Here is a 21,565-nt window from a genome sequence, read left to right as displayed (position 1 = left end):
AGTCTCCAGTGCTTTCTCTCAAACCATTTTCTAGTGCTTTTTGAAGTGTTTTTTTTTGGTCATTGTCCTGCTGGAAGACCCATGACCTCTGAGGGAGACCCAGCTTTCTCACACTGGGCCCTACATTATGCTGCAAAATTTTGTAGCAGTCTTCAGACTTCATAATGCCATGCACACGGTCAAGCAGTCCAGTGCCAGAGGCAGCAAAGCAACCCCAAAACATCAGGGAACCCCCTCCATGTTTGACTGTAGGGACTGTGTTCTTTTCTTTGAATGCCTCTTTTTCTCCTGTAAACTCTATGCTGATGCCTTTGCCCAAAAAGCTCTACTTTTGTCTCATCTGACCAGAGAACATTCTTCCAAAACGTTTTAGGCTTTTTCAGGTAAGCTTTGGCAAACTCCAGCCTGCCTTTTTTATGTCTCAGGGTAAGAAGTGGGGTCTTCCTGGGTCTCCTACCATACAGTCCCTTTTCATTCAGACGCCGACGGATAGAACGGGTTGACACTGTTGTACCGTCGGACTGCAGGGCAGCTTGAACTTGTTTGGATGTTAGTCGAGGTTCTTTAGCCACAGTGCCATGGGCTTTAAATTCGTGATGACACTGCGCACGGTAGACACAGGAACATTCAGGTCTTTGGAGATGGACTTGTAGCCTTGAGATTGCTCATGCTTCCTCACAATTTGGTTTCTCAAGTCCTCAGACAGTTCTTTGGTCTTCTTTCTTTTCTCCATGCTCAATGTGGTACACACAAGGACACAGGACAGAAGTTGAGTCAACTTTAATCCATGTCAACTGGCTGCAAGTGTGATTTAGTTATTGCCAACACCTGTTTGGTGCCACAGGTAAGTTACAGGTGCTGTTAATTACACAAATTAGAGAAGCATCACATGATTTTTCGAACAGTGCCAATACTTTTGTCCACCCCCTTTTTTATGTTTGGTGTGAAATTACTGTATATCCAATTTGGCTTTAGGACAATTCTTTTTGTGTTTTTTTTTCATTTAAGACAAATTAAATGAAGATAATACCAAATAATTTGTGTTTGCAATCATTTTCAGGAAGAAAATGAGTATTATCTGACAGAATTGCAGGGGTGTCAATACCTTTGGCCATGACTGTATACTCGAGTATAAGCCTACCCAAGTAGAAGCCGAGACACCTAATTTTGCCACAAAATACTGGGTAAGCTTATTGACTTGAGTATAAGCCGGGTATGCACTGTCACCCTCATCCCTATCCTGGTATATGCATGGCTCCTCCCTCCCGTCCTTGTATGCATGGCTGGCTGCTAGGGAACCCCCACATGTAATCAAGCTGGCTAGTAGCTGTAAATCATTCAGCTGAGGTGATGAAAACTAAATCTCCAAACACTATCATACAGTGGGGAAAAAAGTATTTAGTCAGCCACCAAATGTGCAAGTTCTCCCACTTAAAAAGATGAGAGAGGCCTGTAATTGACAGCATAGGTAGATCACAACGATGGGAGTCAAAATTAAGAAAACAAATCCAGAAAATCACCTTGTCTGATTTGGCAAGATTTATTTTGAAAATTATGGTGGAAAATAAGTATTTGGTCACAAAACAAGTAAGATTTCTGGCTCTCATAGACCTGTAACTTCTTCTTTAAGAGACTCCTCTGTCCTCCACTCATTACCTATAGTAATGGCACCTGTTTGAACTTCTTATCAGTATAAAAGACACCGGTCCAAAACCTCAAACAGTCACACTCAAAACTCCACTATGGTGAAGACCAAAGAGCTGTCAAAGGACACCGGAATTGTAGCCCTGCACCAGGCTGGGAAGACTGAATCTGCAATAGGCAAGCAGTTTGGTGTGATCAAATCAACTGTGGGAGCAATAATTAGAAAATAGAAGACATACAAGACCACCGATAATCTCCCTCAATCTGGGGCTCCACGTAAGATCTCACCCGTGGGGTCAAAATGATCTCAAGAACGGTGAGCAAAAATCCCAGGTCTACCTATGATGTCAATTACAGGCCTCTTTCATCTTTTTTAAGTGGGAGAACTTGCACAATTGGTGGCTGACTAAATATTTTTTTCCCCACTGTATGTGATAAAGCCCATGTATCGAATACTATCATGTGAAATACAGTCTGCTAGGCTCTGTATCTAATCCTATCATGTATGATTCAACCTATAGACCCGTGTATCTAATCCTATCATATGTTATAAAATCCACTGAGATATGCATCCAATCTTATCATGTGTGATAGTATTAGATATATCGCTCTGCGGACTAACACCTGTGATATAGTCCATGTATCTTATCATATGAGACAACATCCACATAGTTGTGAAGATATTCTTATCAAATGTGATTCTGATTGCTGAACCGTATAATTACTGTGATCTGAGTGCTCATGTCACGCCGTAAACTGCGATAAAGGGGCAGGACGGCGTATTGGGACCCGCACCTGTCCCTGACTCTATAAAGGGGCCCTGACTTGCCCTTATCTCAGGGGTACCTATAATGGTTAGGAGGCCTGAGCCGCCAGCGTATCCCTGTCTCCTGTGTAAACCCTATCAGTGGCCCCCTCTCTCCCCCCCCCAGGAAGGAGGACTGCACAAAAATAGCAAAATAACAAATAGACAGGGAATACAGACAAGGTAACTTAAATAGCAAAGACCCCAAAAGCTCACACAACCACAGAGGAAACATGGAGTAGGAAAAAGTGTAGCAACAACAAAGGAGGGAAAACAGGTTTAACATGCAACCAAATAAGCAGACAACAATCTAAGTAGATAAGCCTACAAGCTCCTAACACCACCCTCCTTCACACTCCTAGCCAGGCAGCTGAACTGATCACTGACAACAGTTGTAGTCAAAGCTAGGTCTATATAGAGGATGAGATTACAAAGTCCAATTCAGCTGAGAGACCAAGCTCTCAGCAACTTCAGCAACAAGGTTAACTCCTGCACTGCTGGCACAAGGCAGCCAGGTCAGAATTCAGGAGAAGAGCTTCTGTTCACTGTGTGTGAACGAGGTCCAGAGCGCTGCGGTTCTCTGAAGCCTCTTATTCGCAGTAGCCCCGTGACAGCTCCAGCCACTATTATTTGACTTCTCTTATCAGAACTCTGTACAAAAAAAAGTGAGCAACGCAACACCAACATAAAAAGAGCAGTCAGCTGTCCTCGGTGACAGTGCCCACATTTCATTTCAGTATTGCATTGCAGTCACCAACTAAATGTCTTGTAACTATGATCCTAAACTTCATCCTGACATATCCTTTTGCAAACGCCCAGAAGGGTAGGTGAGAAGTGACATCACAATAGGCGGAGGTAAACGGGGGCATGAGGTCACTGCTCATCTAATTCATAACGAGCTATGGGGTTCCTTATGTCTCAAACCTTACTCCAGTCTTTGTATAAATAAAATGAAAGAAGCCACCTGATCATGCTACAGCACAGGCGCCACCGCCTGCCTGATGAATGCAATTTTATTTTCAAATGATAATTCTAGGCAGTATGTAAAATAGAGGGCGGGTCACTGAGGGTTCAGTGACCTGTCTTGAGCCATACAGATGAATATGTAACCAGAGTACCACATAGCGACCCCCCCATTAGAGGCCAACAGCTGACATTGTCCATTACGGGCAGCCCATGATTTCACTTTCATGCTCCACAAAATCACATATGATATATATATATCTATATATATATATATATATATATATACATATACATATATATATATATATATATATATATATATAGATATATATATAGATATATATAGATATAGAGAAAAACAGCAGCACATGTATATGAATCTAGGCCATGTGAAAACACAGACAAATATTCGATATGAATCATACTACTCAAAAATATTTTTTCATAAAAAATTTTTCAAAAATTTTTTTTTCATAAAACTTACAGTTATAGATAAAATGAAGATTCTTAGCGCATAAATTGGCCAATTCATGTGTGCCCATCAACCACGGCAAGGTGATCTCCCTCTGATGGGTCCTACTCTACTGTACATGCCACTCTTGGGCCACCAGCCTACAACTTAGGACAAACATGTCACTCTGGGCTAAACCTACAATTTAAGGGCAAGTAGAGATGATTACCGCCACCTGCAAGGTCAATGGGAGGAGTGCAAGATCAGTCTGGATGCAGCCACATCCATACACTAAACAAAGAAATGAAAAAAAAAAAACAACCAGCACTCCCAATGTGAACACATGCAAGCTGCATCATATAGATATAAAGAAACACAGCAGCACATGTATATGAATCTAGGCCATGTGAAAACACAGACAAATATTCGATATGAATCATACTACTCAAAAATATTTTTTCATAAAAAATTTTTCAAAAATTTTTTTTTCATAAAACTTACAGTTATAGATAAAATGAAGATTCTTAGCGCATAAATTGGCCAATTCATTTCTTTATATCTATATGATACAGCTTGCATGTGTTCACATTGGGAGTGCTGGTTGTTTTTTTTTCTTTTTATATATAAAAAGCGCCAGCCAGGCGTGAAACGGCCGTCGTCCCGCTTTGCCGCACTCTCTGTACAGCACCCCCGGTCGTGAAGATGTACAGCACGATGTTTGAATAAAGATTCCTGCACTGGATGATCGGCGAGTGCGCTCTATTTCCTTATACATTCACTATTTCATATGGACTTTTCTCCAGCGGAGCTACGCACCCAAGATCAGATATCCTGGCTTTACACAGGTGAGCGGTTCCCACTTTGTTCTTCCTGGCAGTGGTGCTGTCTGGCTGTTCCTTTTGCATTTGAGATATATATATATATATATATATATATATATATATATATACACATATATACACACATTATGGGTCTCAGCATATCCCGTGTGGTGGATACACGTCGGCCCCAGTGTGTCCCCTATGGTGGATACACATCGGCCCCAGGGTGTCCCAAGTGGTGGATACACGTCGGCCCCAGCATGTCCCGTGTGGTGGATACACGTCGGCCCCAGTATGGCACTGGAGTGGTACTTTACATGTAAGACCCCTGTCTTGTACTCTCCTTACGCTGCCTTCAGTGGTTTCCAGCATCGCTCCGGTTTGTCTCTTGTGAAAAGTGACCTCCTCGCAGATCTATTGTTTCATGGAGCTGCGCAGAGGTCACTTTTCAGTACAACTCTATGAGAGCTTCGTCCTGGCCTCATTCTGGCTCTCGTAGTCTTATATTGATGTACAATAACAAATTGTATTGTGGTACCGTGTTCGAAAAATCGATGTGAATATTTTTCTGCCCAATGATGACAGAAGTATTCTAGTAGTGATAACTTTATTGGCTAGCCAGAAAATAATATGTTTGCAAGCTTTCAGAGCACAGTGGCTCCTTCTTCAGGCAAGATTTATGAGTCACTACATGGATACAATTCACACCTCCACCAGACGGACTCCAGATAACTAAGAACATTATTCCCACTGCCTCTCCATTTGTAAAAGGTACCGTCACACTCAGCGACGCTGCAGCGATATAGACAACGAGCCGATCGCTGCAGCGTCGCTGTTTAGGTTGCTGTAGAGACGTCAAACACGGCAACACCAGAACGATGCAGGAGCGATCCAGTGACGTAACGGCAACTCACTTATCGTTCTCGCTGGTTGTTAGCTCCATGTAAAAACATTGCTGGCATTGTTGCTTTTGCTGTCAAACATGACGATACACGCCGACCTGACGACCAAATAAAGTTCTGGACTTCTAGCTCCGACCAGCGATGGCACAGCGGGATCCTGATCGCTGCTGCGTGTCAAACACAACGAGATCGCTATCCAGGATGCTGCAACGTCACGGATCGTTGTCGTTCTCGTTGTTAAGTTGCTGAGTGTGAAGGTACCTTAAGAAAATGCCTAATTTGATTACCTTGGCTTATCTATGGACTCATCACACTTCCCACCCTCTAGCAAATGTCCTCCTGTAGTATTCTTTAAATGTGCTTGTTTCTTATTAATCTATTTGTAATCTTGCCTGAAGAAGGAGCCACTGTGCTCTGAAAGTTTGCAAACATATTATTTTCTGGTTAGCCAATAAAGGTATCACTCCTAGAATACTTCTGTCATCATTGGGCAGAAAAATATTCACATCGATAGTCTTATATTGAAAGCTTGTGTTGTAGCTTCTGACTTCTGGCTGCCAGAAGCTGCGCCTACAAAATGGTGTCGGGGGACTGGAGCGGTGCTGAAAAGCGGGGAAGACGTTGGAGGGTGAGGATATCACTGGGGCTTACAATTAAAGTGTCACTCTAGCACTGAAAAAAAAACAAACCGCTGGAGAAAGTAAATAAAAATTCACAGATCTGAGGTGGGACGCGTTATAGTTTGGGGGCAGGTGGGATCTGTGTGGCAGGACTGCTTTTTTGTCGTAGTCCGGCCCTGAGTAGCATCATCATCTTAGGCTACGTTCACATTAGCGTTGCGCGCCGGCGACGCAACAAAAACGCGCGCAAAAACGCTGCGTTTTGCGACGCGTGCGTCGTTTTTTGACGAAAATCGGACGCACGAAAAATGCAACTTGTTGCATTTTCGTGCGTCCGACGCTAGCGTCGAAAACGACGCACATGTCGAAAAACGCAAACAAAAAAACGCACGCGTCCCCTATGTTAAACATAGGGGCGCGTCGCCGCTGCGTCGCCGACGCAACAGCGACGCACATTAGCGTAACGCTAATGTGAACGTAGCCTTTATGGAGTTCTTATGTTGCAGGAGGGACAAGTGCACTTCACAATTTAGATGGCATCATGAGAAAAGGAGATTATGTGGCAATACTGAAGCAACATCTCAAGACTTAAGCCAGGAAGTTAAAGCTTGGGTGGAAATGGGTCTACCAAATGGACAATGACTGGAGCATACAGCTAAAATGGTAACAAAGAGGCTTAAGGATAACAAAGTCAATGTTTTGGAGTGGCTATCACAACGCCCTAATCTCAATCCTATTGAAAATTCATGGGCGAAGCTCAGAATTGTGGTATCAGCAGGATGAGGAGATTGTGCAAATTGGGAACAGATGGGGACAGTACAGGAAATGTGAGACGTCAAATGTGTCTTTGTTGTAATCTATGCAGCTGAGTCGTAGTTGGAGAACTTGTTGTGTTGGTCTGGGCCAGATGGGAAATAAAGGAAAAGTTAACGACTCATCAGAAAAAACATAAGTTGCAAGTTACTATCTGTAACTGTACTGTAATCTATTACATGTTCTGCAGGACTGGCATCTACCACTATATGGTCACCATATGGCGGTAATATCAGTTTTGGTTTTTGTACACAGGTTATTTTCAGTAACAGCACAGTCATCTGCTGAGGTTCTCCTACATCCACAATTAGGATGCACCACCATAGTTGTAATCAGGGTTTTCTGGTTAGGGGCCCACTCAGGTGCTACCCTAACCCTAGCTACACCTTTGGTTACTGTATAATGCCCCAGTATTCAAAGCAGCGCTTACCTCTCCAGTGAGCAGCTCAATCATCTTGTTGGTGAGGTCTAGGATCTTCTTTTGGTTTTCCTCATGTATCAGTAAGTGAGGTGAGGGCTTTATCATGAGGCTTTGCATTCTGTTCCATACCACAGATGCACCAGGAATAATACATTCACCAGAATTCTCCTTCACCACTTTGCAATCCTGCATATAAAGTGGGACATAATTGAATATCGCTTTATACTGTACACAATATGTCCAAAATATTGGTCAGCATCAAGATGTCATGTGTGACAGTACCCAGAGTTGGACCTTTAGAGGAGATATTGGAAGCCAGAAGAGATGGAAAACTGTCATCATTTTATTGCCTATTGGATTAGGACAGAATTAAGGAGTAGATGTTTTACATTTTATTGTGACTTTATTGTCAGAAGTTTTCATCTGTACTGGTCAGGCCCTTGATTATGGAAACAAAGGGGCAGAAGTGCACAGCAGAGTGCTGCTCGTTTTCCATTGATGCTGTGGATGGGCCAATAAAAAGCTTGTAGTTTTATTGACATGCTATTATGAGTAAAAAAAAATAACTTCAGTCATGTGACATAATTCCAAGAATCCCTCACCTCTCCAGTCAGCAGGTAGATGATCTCCAGGGTGAGCTTTAATATCTTCTCTGTCATCATTTTTCTTGTCATGTCCATCCTTGGTGAGTTTGTCAGGGACAGGAGTATTTTGTGGTGGAAAATAAGACCTCAACAGGTAATATATATCCTGTTTGGAATGGAAAAAAAACAAAAATTAGATTGCACATGGAACTGATGTCACTGAACCCTAAAATCTACAGACAACGGGTAATAAACACCTTATGTAAAGTATAGAAAGAAAACTAATCAAAATCATAATGGTTTATACATATTTATGCAACAGATACCCATATATTAAATTTGATAGCAACTCAGTCAAATATCGAATACAGTTGTGCTCAAAAGTTTACATGCCCCGGTAGAATTTTTGCTTTTTTGGCCTTTTTTCAGAGGATATGAATGATAATACTAAAACTTTTTCACCACTCATGGTTAGGGGTTGGGTGAAGCCATTTATTGTCAAACTACTGTGTTTTCTCTTTTTAACCCCTTAAGCCCCGAGGGTGGTTTGCACGTTAATGACCGGGCCAATTTTTACAATTCTGACCACTGTCCCTTTATGAGGTTATAACTCTGGAACGCTTCAACGGATCTTGGCGATTCTGACATTGTTTTCTCGTGACATATTGTACTTCATTTTAGTAGTAACATTTATTCGATATAACTTGCGTTTATTTGTGAAAAAAACGGAAATTTGGCGAAAATTTAGAAAGTTTCGCAATTTTCCAACTTTAAATTTTTATGCCCTTAAATCACAGAGATATCTCACGCAAAATACTTAATAAGTAACATTTCCCACATGTCTACTTTACATCAGCACAATTTTGGAACCAAAATTTTTTTTTGTTAGGGAGTTATAAGGGTTAAAAGTTGACCAGCAATTTCTCATTTTTACAACACCATTTTTTTTTAGGGACCACATCTCATTTGATGTCATTTTGAGGGGTCTATATGATAGAAAATACCCAAGTGTGAGACCATTCTAAAAACTGCACCCCTCAAGGTGCTCAAAACCACATTCAAGAAGTTTATTAACCCTTCAGGGGTTTCACAGGAATTTTTGGAATGTTTAAATAAGAATGAATATTTAACTTTTTTTCACACAAAATTTATTTCAGCTCCAATTTGTTTTATTTTACCAAGGGTAACAGGATAAAATGGATGCCAAACATTGTTGTACAATCTGTACTGAGTACGCTGATAGCCCATATGTGGGAGTAAACCACTGTTTGGGCGCATGGCAGAGCTCGGAAGGGAAGGAGCGCCATTTGACTTTTAAATGCAAAATTGACAGGAATTGAGATGGGACACCATGTTGCGTTTGGAGAGCCACTGATGTGCCTAAACATTGAAACCCCCCCACAAGTGACACCATTTTGGAAAGTAGACACCCTAAGGAACTTATCTAGATGTGTGGTGACCACTTTGACCCACCAATTGCTTCACAGAAGTTTATAATGCAGAGCCGTAAAAATAAAAAATCATATTTTTTCACAAAAATGATCTTTTCGCCCCCAATTTTTTATTTTCCCAAGAGTAAGAGAAGAAATTGGACCTCAAAAATTGTTGGCCAATTTGTCCTGAGTACGCTGATACCCCATATATGGGTGTAAACCATTGTTTGGGCGTATGGCAGAGCTCGGAAGGGAAGGAGCGCCATTTGACTTTTCAATGCAAAATTGACAGGAATTGAGATGGGACGCCATGTTGCGTTTGGAGAGCCCCTGATGTGCCTAAACATTGGAACCCCTCACAAGTGACACCATTTTGAAAAGTAGACCCCTTAAGGAACTTATCTAGATGTGTGGTGAGCACTTTGACCCAACAAGTGCTTCACAGAAGTTTATAATGCAGAGCCGTAAAAATAAAAAATCTTATTTTTTCACAAAAATGATCTTTTCGCCCCCAATTTTTTATTTTCCCAAGGGTAAGAGAAGAAATTAGACCACAAAAGTTGTTGTGCAATTTGTCCTGAGTGCGACGATACCCCATATGTGGGGGTAAACCACTTTTTGGGTGCATAGCAGAGCTCGGAAGGGAAGGAGCGCCATTTGACTTTTCAATGCAAAATTGACTGGAATTAAGTTGGGACGCCATGTTGGTTTGGAGAGCCCCTGATGTGCCTAAACATTAAAACCCCCCACAAGTGACACCATTTTGGAAACTAGACCCCATAAGGAACTTATCTAGATGTGTTTTGAGAGCTTTGAACCCCCAAATGTTTCACTACAGTTTATAACGCAGAGCCGTTAAAATAATTTTTTTTTTTTTTTCGCAAAAATTATTTTTTAGCCCCCAGTTTTGTATTTTCACAAGGGTAACATAATAAATTGGACCCCAAAAGTTGTTGTCCAATTTGTCCTGAGTACGCTGATACCCCATATGTGGGGGGGAACCACTGTTTGGGCGCATGGCAGAGCTCGGAAGGGAAGGAGCGCCATTTGGAATGCAGACTTAGATGGATTGGTCTGCAGGAGTCACGTTGCATTTGCAGAGCCCCTGATGTACCCAAACAGTACAAACCCCCCACAAGTGACCCCATATTAGAAACTAGACCTCCCAAGGAACTTATCTAGATGTGTTGTGAGAACTTTGAACCCCTAAGTGTTTCACTACAGTTTATAACGCAGAGCCGTGAAAATAAAAATTCTTTTTTTTTTTCACAAAAATGATTTTTTAGCCCCCAGCTTTGTATTTTTACAAGGGTAACAGAATAAATTGGACCCCAAAAGTTGTTGTTCAATTTGTCCTGAGTACGCTGATACCCCGTATGTGGGGGGGAACCACTGTTTGGGCGCATGGCAGAGCTCGGAAGGGAAGGAGCGCCATTTGGAATGCAGACTTAGATGGATTGGTCTGCAGGCGTCACGTTGCATTTGCAGAGCCCCTGATGTACCCAAACAGTAGAAACCACCCACAAGTGACCCCATATTGAAACTAGACCTCCCATGGAACTTATCTAGATGTGTTGTGAAAACTTTGAACCCCCAAGTGTTTCACTACAGTTTACAACGCAGAGCCGTGAAAATAAAAAATCCTTTTTTTTCCCACAAAAATGATTTTTAGCCCCCCAAATTTTTATTTTCCCAAGGATAACAAGAGAACTTGGACCCAAAAAGTTGTTGTCCAATTTGTCTCGAGTACGATGATACCCCATATGTTGGGGTAAACCCCTGTTTGGGCGCACGGGAGAGCTCGGAAGTGAAGGAGCACTGTTTTACTTTTTCAATGCAGAATTGGCTGGAATTGAGATCGGACGCCACGTCGCGTTTGGAGAGCCCCTGATGTGTCTAAACAGTGGAAACCCCCAATTATAACTGAAACCCTAATCCAAACGCACCCCTAACCCTAATCCCAACTGTAACCCTAACCACACACCTAACCCTGACACACCCCTAATTCTAATCCCAACCGTAAATGTAATACAAACCCTAACCCTAACCCTAGCCCTAACCCTAGCCCTAACCCTAACCCTAATGGGAAAATGGAAATAAATACATTTTTTTTAATTTTATTATTTTTCCCTAAGGCTAGGTTCACATTGCATTAGGGAAATCCGTTTAGCACTAGCGGATTGCGCTAATGCAATGTCTTTTTAGGTGTCGTGTTTAGTGGTCGCGTTAACGTCCCCGCTCTGGAAGATCGGGGATCGGACCTCGGGCGCGCCGCGGACGCTGCAAGCAGCGTCTGAGGCGCGCCACAAAAGAACGGCACCTTGCTAGCGCGAGCCGAAAATGGCACGCTCTAGCGATGCGCTACACCCGAAAATCACATTGCTGTCAATGGTTGTGCTAACGGACCCGTTGCACGGCGTTAATTGTGACATTTTCGCCGTGCAACGCTGTCCGTTAGCGTTAACCCATTAACGCAATGTGAACCTAGCCTAACTAAGGGGGTGATGAAGGGGGGTTTGATTTACTTTTATAGCGAGTTTTTTATATCGGATTTTTATGATTGGCAGCCGTCACACACTAAAAGACGCTTTTTATAGCAAAAAAGTTTTTGCGTCTCCACATTTTGAGACCTATAATTTTTCCATATTTTGGTCCACAGAGTCATGTGAGGTCTTGTTTTTTGCGGGACGAGTTGACGTTTTTATCGGTTACATTTTCGGACATGTGACAGTTTTTGATCGCTTTTTATTCCGATTTTTTGTGAGGCAGAATGACCAAAAACCAGCTATTCATGAATTTCTTTTGGGGGAGGCGTTTATACCGTTCCGCGTTTGGTAAAATTGATGAAGCAGTTTTATTCTTCGGGTCAGTACGATTACAGCGATACCTCATTTATATCATTTTTTTTATGTTTTGGCGCTTTTATACGATAAAAGCTATTTTATAGAAAAAATAATTATTTTGGCATCGCTTTATTCTCAGGACTATAACTTTTTTATTTTTTTGGTTATGATGCTATATGGCGGCTCGTTTTTTGCGGGACAAGATGACGTTTTCAGAGGTACCATGGTTATTTATATCCGTCTTTTTGATCGCGTGTTATTCCACTTTTTGTTCAGCGTTATGATAATAAAGCGTTGTTTTTTGGCTCGTTTTTTTTTTTTTTTTCTTACGGTGTTCACTGAAGGGGTTAACTAGTGGGCCAGTTTTATAGGTCGGGTCGTTACGGACGCGGCGATACTAAATATGTGTACTTTTATTGTTTTTTTTGTTTTTTTTTATGTAAAGAAATGTATTTATGGGAATAATATTTTTTTTTTTCTGCTTTATTTAGGAATTTTTTTTTAATTTTTTTTTACAAGTGTGGAAATTTTTTTTTTTACTTTTTCACTTTGTCCCAGGGGGGGACATCACAGATCACCGATCTGACAGTGTGCACAGCACTCTGTTAGATCGGTGATCTGACATACAGCCGGGCAGGATTAGAGCTGCAGCTGCAGCCTGATCCTGACCCGGAAGTGCTCCCTGCAGGACCCGGATGCAGCCCGGCGGCCATTTTGGATCCGGGGACTGCAGGGAGAAGACGCTCGGTACACGGTGAGCACATCACCGTGTACCGATCGTCTCAGGGAAGCCCGCAGGGAGCCCCCTCCCTGCGCGATGCTTCCCTGCACCGCCGGCACACCGCGATCATCTTTGATCGCGGTGTGCCGGGGGTTAATGTGCCGGGAGCGGTCCGTGACCGCTCCTGGCACATAGTGCCGGATGTCAGCTGCGATAGGCAGCTGACACCCGGCCGCGCTCCCCCCGTGAGCGCGGCCAATCGCATATGACGTACTATCCCGTCCATGGGAATTAAGTCCCAGGTCACCTGGACGGGATAGTACGTCATATGGGATTAAGGGGTTAAATCATAATGACAACTCAAAACATCCAGATGACCCTGATCAAAAGTTCACATACCCCATTTAATATGTGTATTGCCCCTCTAACATCAATAACAGCTTGAAGTCTTTTGTGGTAGTTGTGGTGAGGTTCTTTATTTTCTCAGATGGTAAAGCTGCCCACTCTTCTAGGCAAAAAACCTCCAGTTCCTGTAAATTCCTGGGCTGTCTAGCATGAACTGCACGCTTGAGATCTCCCCAGAGTGGCTCAATGATATTGAGGTCAGGAGACGGAGATGGCCACTCCAGAACCTTCACTTTGTTCTGCTGTAGCCAATGACCGGTCGACTTGGCCTTGTGTTTTGGACTGTTGTCATGTCGAATTGTCCATTTACGTCCCATGGGCAGCTTCTGGGCTGTTGAGTGCAAATTTGCCTCCAGTATTTGCTGATAACCTGCTGCATTCATCTTTCCTTCAACTTTGAAAGAGGTTACTGTGCCTTTGTAGCTCACACATCCCCAAAACATCAGCGATCCACCTCCGTGCTTTACAGTAGAAATTGTGTTCCTTTCATTACAGGCCTTGCTGACGTCTCTCCAAATTTAACGTTTAAGGTTGTGGCCCAAAAGTTCAATTTTGATGTTATCACTCCAAATTACCTTGTTCCAGAAGTTTTGAGGCTTGTCTCTGTGCTGTTTTGCATATTGTAGGCGAGATACTTTGTGGCATTTGCGTAGTAATGGCTTTCTACTGGCGAGTCAACCATGCAGCCTATATTTTTTCAAGTGCCTCCTTATTGTGCATCTTCAATCAGCCACACCGCTAGTTTTCAGAGAGTCCTGTATTTCAGCTGATGTTATTTGTGGGTTTTTCTTTGCATCTCGAAAAATTTTCCTGGCAGTTGTGGACAACATTTTTGTTGGTCTACCTGACTGTGGTTTTGTTTTTACAGAGCCCCTGATTTTCCATTTGTTAGTCACAGCTTGAATGCTGCTGACTGGCATTATCAATTCCTTGGATATCTTTTTTTATCCCTTTCCTGTTTTGTACAGTTCAACTACCTTTTCCCGTAGATCCGTTGACAATTCTTTTGCTTTCCCCATGACTCACAATCCAGAAATGTCAGTGGTTGGATGAAAGATGCAAAAGTCTGTCTGGACCCCAGAAACTCACTCAGCTTTTATGCACACGCACACTGATTACAAGCAAACAGGTCTCAGGTGAGGATGTTACCTTTAGTAGCCATTCAAACCCATTTGCATCAACTTCTCTGCATGTTATTTGGCCCAAATCACCAGGGAATGTAATCTTTTGATCAGGGTCATTTGGATGTTTTGGGTTGTCATTATGATTTAAAAAGAGAAAACACAGTAGTTTGACAATAAATGGCTTCACCCAACCACTAACCATGAGTAAAGGAAAAGTTTTGTAGTTATCATTCATATTCTCTGAAAGAAGGTAAAGAAAGCAAAAATTCTGCCAGGGTATGTAAAATTTTGAGCACAACTGTATAATGAGAAACATGAGTCAATGCTATATCTTTTAAAATCCTTTACATTTTATTAGAAAAATGTTAAAAGCAAAACTATACACATACAAACACAAACAAAATTAGGCAAAAAAGTAACAAAAATGGGGACGGTGACACTAGAACCAAAGTAGGTAGGGCAAGGAGTACTAGGTGTGCAAATAGCCCTTGGGTTAATGTCTGCAAAGTAATCAAAATATTATGGCCATCTGAAAAGTGGTCAAGGTGACAATGCCCATAATAATAATATTTATACATGCGACATTCAAGTGGAGCATTCAAAGTGGACCGCAGCAATGTGTAATGTTGATGTCAACGTGAATTCAAATGTTGCATAATACCCACATCCAAGTCCGCACTGGAGGAAATGAAGCAATGTCAACCATGACATAAAGTTATAACAGTCAACAATCTAGTGAAGGTTGGCAGACACATACATATATAGCTCAAATATAGTGGTCATTACCCATGGATGTAGGTAGGATAGCACTCCTGTGCACTGTCCCCACTTTTGTTACATTTTTGCTCAATTTTGTTTGTGTTTGTATGTGTATAATTTTGCTTTTAGCATTTTTATAACAAAATGTAAAGGATTTTTAATGATATAGCATTAACTCATGTTTCTCCTTGTATTTGACCTAATGTAAAGTGATGTATCTAGCTTAGAATCCAGCTCACTGGAGGACCCCTGAGGCTATGTGCACACGTTCAGGAATTCATGCAGAAAATTCCTGTGGAAATCCGGACATTTCTGCCAGATTTCCGCATGAAATCCGCATGCATTTTTTGTGCGTTTTTTCCCAGACACTTCCCAATGCATTAGACAGTGGGAAAACCGCGAAAAAAAACGCAAAATTAATGAGCAGGTTCATTATTTTTCCGCAATGCGTTTTTCATGTGGAAAAACGCACATCATGTGCACAAAAATTGCGGATTTCATTAAAAATGATAGGATGCTTAATGTATGCAGATTATTTGCGGTTTTATAGCGTTTTTATAGCGCAAAAACGCTAAAAAACCACAAATAATCTGCAACGTGTAAACATAGCCAAAGGCTATGCACAAAATAGAAAGTACAGTGGTGAAAATAAGTATTTTATACACTGCCGATTTTGCAAGTTTTCCCACCTACAAAGAACGGAGAGGTATGTAATTTTTTTGTAGGTACACTTCAACTATGAGAGACAGTATTAAAAAAAAAATCCAGAAAGTCACTTTGTATAATTTTAACATAATTAATTTGCATTTTATAGCATGAAATAAGTATTTGATACAATAGAAAAACACAACGTAGTATTTGGTACAGAAACCTTTGAGTGCAATTAAAGGTCAGAAGTTTCCTGTAGTTCTTGTCCAACTTTGCACACACTGCAGCAGGGATTCTGGCCCACTCTTCCATACAGATCTTCTCCAGATCTTTCAGGTTTCGGGGCTGTCGCTGGGCAACATTGAGTTTCAGCTCCTTCTAAAAATGTTCTATTGGGTTCAGATCTGGGGACTGGTAAGGCCACTCCAGGACCTTGAAATGCTTATTACAGAGCCACTCCTTAGTTGCACTAGCTGTGTGTTTTGGGTTACTGTCATGTTGGAAGACACAGCCACGATCCATCTTCAATGGGCTTACTGAGGCAAGTAGGTTGTTGGCCAAAATACTGCATTGCATGACCCCATCCATCCTCCCTTCAATACAGTGCAGTCATCCTGTCCCCATTGCAGAAAAGCACCCCCAAAGTATGAGGTTTCTCCCACCATCCTTCACGGTTCTGGGCAGATTCCTGACCTTTCTGAAAATCATTCTTAACATACATGGCGAGATCTTACATGGGGCCTCAGACTGAGGAAGAATGACGGGCATCTTGTGTTTCTTCCATTTTCTAATACCGTAATTATACCAATAGTAATTGCCTTCTCACCAAGCTGCTTGACTATTGTCCTGTAGCCCATCGCAGCCTTGTGCAGGTCTACAATTTTGGCCCCAGTGTCCTTACACAGCTCTTTGGTCTTGGTCAATGGTGGAGCGGTTGGAGTGTGATTGATTTTGTGGACAGGTGTCTTTTATACAGGTAATGAGAATAAAAAATTACAGATCTCTCCATTCTTTTTGGGTGGGAAAATTTGCCAGTTCGGCAGTGTATCAAATACTTAGGCCATGTTCACACTATGCGGTTTTTACTGAGGAACCGCGGCGATTTTGCCGCTGCGAGTCCGCAGCTGTTTTCCATGCAGGGTACAGTACAATGTTACCCTATGGAAAACAGAAACCGCAGTGCACATGATGAGGAAAAACCCGAAAAAAACCGCGCTGAATTGCTGCGGAAAAAAAGAAGGACCATGTCACTTCTTTGTGCAGAATCGCAGCGATTCTACACCCATAGAAATGCATTGATACGCTTACTTCCCGCATGGGGCTGTGCCCACCATGCGGGAAGTAATGCGGATAATGTGCGGGTTATACCCGGGGTGGAGGAGAGGAGACTCTCCTCCAGGCCCCGGGAACTATATTTGAGTTAAAAAAAAAAAGAATTAAAATAAAAAATCATGATATACTCACCTCTGAAGTCTCAGCGCTGCACGCGGCCGTCCGGTCTCAGGTTTGCTATGCGACCAGGACCTTCGGTGACGTCGCGGTCACATGACCGTGACGTCACCGAAGGTCCTGGTCGCACAGCATCTTTGGAACCGGACCGCCGCCTGCAGCGCCCAGGAGATCGGAACGTCAGAGGGTGAGTATATCATCATGATTTTATTATTTTTAACATTACTATTGATGCTGCATATTGCTGCATATGCAGCATCAATAGTAGGGGTAAATCCCGCAGCGGAACCCGCAGGACAAAACGCGATAAATCTGCAGGGATAACCGCAGCGGGTTTGCCCTGCAGATTTATCAAATCCGCTGCGGGAGAACCCGCAGGATAAAAAAGGAACGTGTGAATGTGGCCTTACCGTATTTTCCCCACTGTTTTTCGGAATTTTGATAAATAAGAGGATTAAAAGAACTGTGGCCACATATCTTAAACTGAACCTCTATCAGCACTTGGCAGTTTATCCCATCATAACAGAAGGATCAACATTTTGAAATCCGACATGCCCAATCCTTCTGCTCCCTGACATCTGCTGTAAGGGAAGAGTAAAGAAACCACTATACACATTAGATGGTTGTTCGCCATTTCCAGAATACACTTGTTTGGCTTACATTTATGTTATGTGTATGGGCATTTTAACAGAGGAGTTGCTTCAACTTTTAATTCCGGAGTATCTTCCAAAATTACCTCCGATATAATTTTCTTAGCAAGAGATGAGCAGATCGCTTAGCGCAAAACTGGTCCACAATCTGTGATCGCTGGCTGTTGGCGGGAGCTGTGCCAATTTGCTGATCTTTTGAAATCCCAGGCTTGGCTTAGGATATCCCGCTGCTCATGCCCATGGCTAGAGAGAACTGACCTTGACCGTAGTTGGAGCGATCCACTCATCACTAACCTGGGTACTTTTGTAAGGGCTTGGCCTTATGAGTGTAAAAATCTCTATAAATGGTAAACCCATAATAAAAAATTAAATCCCCATATATTTTCTCTCAACAATTAAAGTGAACCTGTCAGCAGGATTTTGATAAGTAAAACTACAGGCATTGTCATGTTGCCACAGTTAAGGTACCGTCACATTAAGCGACGCTGCAGCGATATAGGCAACGATGCCGATCGCTGCAGCGTCGCTGTTTCGTCGTTGTGTGGTCGCTGGAGAGCTGTCACGCAGACAGCTCTCCAGCAACCAACGATGCAGAAGTCCCCTGGTAACCAGGGTAAACATCGGGTTACTAAGCACAGGGCCGCGCTTAGTAACCCGATGTTTACCCTGGTTACCATTGTAAATGTAAAAAAAACAAACAGTACATACTTACATTTCGGTGTCTGTCCTCCGGCCTCAGCTTCCCTGCACTGTCTCAGCGCCGGCCGGCCGTAAAGCAGAGCGGTGACGTCACCGCTGTGCTTTACGGCCGGCCGGCGCTCACAGTCAGTGCGGGAAGCTGACTGTGAGGGCACAGACACCGGAATGTAAGTATGTAGTGCTTTTTTTTTTTTACATTTACAATGGTAACCAGGGTAAACATCGGGTTACTAAGCGCGGCCCTGCGCTTAGTAACCCGATGTTTACCCTGGTTACCAGTGAAGACATCGCTGAATCGGCGTCACACACGCCGATTCAGCGATGTCTGCGGGAGATCCGGCGACGAAATAAAGTTCTGGCCCTTCTGCTCCGACTAACGATGTCACAGGAGGATCCAGATCGCTGCTGCGTGTCAAACACAACGATATCGCTATCCAGGACGCTGCAACGTCACGGATCGCTAGCGATATCATTGTTAAGTCGCTCAGTATGAAGGTACCTTTACACTGATTGAAATGAGACCTTCTCTGAATAAATCCGTCTTGTGGTTCTTGTGTAATCAGTGTTAGAAGTTTGCAGGTAATGATATGCTCATGCACTGGGGCGGAACTGCAGGCAGAGTCTTATCTTGGTGCTCTAGGCCAGAGAAACCAAGGAAAGACAGGTCGCCCCACAATCAGCCCTAAAGCATAAAAAGTCTGTCTCTCTCTCTGTCTCACTGATGAGAAACATGTTTGTTTTTCATGGTGGCCTGTGGGCAGGTCTCTTCTTAGTTTTTCTGGCCTAGAACATACAGATAAGACTCTGCTTACAGTACCGCCCAGGAGCACAGGCATATCATTAAACGAAAACGTCTAACACTGATTACACAAGAACCACAAGACAAATTTCTTCACCACAGGTATCATTTTAATCAGTGGAACAGTGGCAACATAACAATGCCTGTAATTTATTTAGCACAATCCTGCTGACAGCTTCACTTTTAATTAAAACACTTAAGAAGGAAAAGTCGTCAAATTATGGAAATCATAGGAAGGATAGACATGTTAGTGATCTACAAATGATGAAAAATGGAAAAGATTTCAAAACATCTTGATTTATTCAACATTGTGTATAAGCATCGCATCAGAAATTCCCGATGGTAATCCGTAATGGTTACTTTTTTTAACCTAGCATAGGGGAAAAATTATGGAATCACTCAATTGTGAAGTATGGAATCATGAAAAACAAACAAACAAAAAAACACTCCAACACATTACTAGTATTTTGCTGCACCACCTCTGGCTTTTAGAAGAGATTGCAGTCTCTGAGGCATGGACTTAATGAGTGTCAAAAAGTACTCTTCATCAATCTGGCTCCAACTTTCTCTGATTGCTGTTGCCAGATCAGCTTTGCAGGTTGGAGCCTTGTCATGGACCATTTTCTTCAACTTCCACCAAAGATTTTCAATTGGATTGAGATCCAGACTATTTGCAGGCCATGAAATTGACCTTATGTGTCTTTTTTCAAGGAATGTTTTCACAGTTTCTGTTCTATGGCAGGATGCATTATCATCTTAAAAAATGATTTCATTTGATGGGATAAGAAAAGTGTCCAAAATATCAACATAAACTTGTGCATTTGAAGATGTAATGACAGCCATCTCTCCAGTGCCTTTACCTGACATGCACCCCCATATCATCAATGACTGTGGAAATTTGCATGTTCTCTTCCGGCAGTGATCTTTATTAATCTCATTGGAATGGCACCAAACAAAAGTTCCAGCCACATCACCTTGCCCAATGCAGATTCGTGATTCATCACTGAATATGACTTTCATCCACTCATCCACAGTCCACGATTGTATTTCCTTAGCCCTTTGTAACCTTGTTTTTTTCTGTTTAAGTGTTAATGATGGCTTTCGTTTAGCTTTTCTATATGTATATCCCATTTCCTTTAGGCGATTTCTTACTGTTCGGTCACAGACATTGACTCCAGTTTCCACCCATTCGTTCCTCATTTGTTTTGTTGTGCATTTCCTGTCTTGGAGACATATTGCTTTAAGTTTCTGGTCTTGACGCTTTGATGTCTTCCTTGGCCTACCAGTATGTTTGCCTTTAACAACCTTCCCATATTGTTTGTTTTTGGTCCAGATTTTAGACACAGCTGACTGTGAACAACCAACATCTTTTTCAACATTGTGTGATTTACCCTCTTTTAAGAGTTTGATAATCTTTTCCTTTGTTTTCAGTTGGAGCCATGATTCATGTCAGTCCACTTGGTGCTACAGCTCTCCAATGTGTGATCACTCTTTTTTAGATGCAGACTAATGAGCTGATCTACCGTATATACTCGGGTATAAGCCGACCCGCGTATAATCCGACCCCCCTAATTTTGCCACAAAAAACTGGGAAAACTTATTGACTCGAGTATAAGCCTAGAGTGGAAAATGCAGCAGCTACCGGTGAATTTCAAAAATAAAAATAGATGCTCCATACCATTCATTATTGCCCCATAGATGCTCCACATAAAGCTGTGCCATATATAATGCTCCATACCATTGATTATTGCCCCATATATTATCCATATATAGCTGTGCCATATAGAATGCTCTGCACCGTTCATTATGGCCCCATAGATGCTCCATATAAAGCTGTGCCCCATATACAATGCTCGGCACCGTTCATTATGGCCCCATAGATGCTCCTTATAAAGCTGTGCCATATATAATGCTCTGCACCGTTCATTATGGCCCCATAGATGCTCCTTATAAAGATGTGCCATATATGCTCTGCACCGTTCATTATGGCCCTATAGATGCTCCTTAT

General features: G+C 42.3%; 1 protein-coding gene across 1 annotated transcript in view; it reads right to left on the bottom strand.

Annotated features, from left to right (window-relative positions):
• Positions 1 to 13,812, bottom strand: part of LOC138666760 (zinc finger protein 850-like) — a 145,042-nt gene extending 131,230 nt beyond the window's left edge. Inside the window, exons 1-3 of the mRNA XM_069754935.1 lie at positions 13,740 to 13,812; positions 8,046 to 8,173; positions 7,453 to 7,629 (exon numbers count right to left, since the gene is read on the bottom strand). Coding sequence (XP_069611036.1) covers positions 7,453 to 7,629; positions 8,046 to 8,173; positions 13,740 to 13,812 — 378 coding nt within the window. The remainder of the gene's footprint in view (positions 1 to 7,452; positions 7,630 to 8,045; positions 8,174 to 13,739) is intronic.
• Positions 13,813 to 21,565: the final 7,753 nt, after the last annotated feature.

The sequence above is a fragment of the Ranitomeya imitator genome, chromosome 2 (genome assembly GCF_032444005.1).
Source record: "Ranitomeya imitator isolate aRanImi1 chromosome 2, aRanImi1.pri, whole genome shotgun sequence".
NCBI classification, from domain to species: Eukaryota; Metazoa; Chordata; class Amphibia; order Anura; family Dendrobatidae; genus Ranitomeya; species Ranitomeya imitator.
The sequence above is the reverse complement of the archived record's forward strand: the minus strand, read 5'-3'. Positions and strand labels throughout refer to the sequence as shown.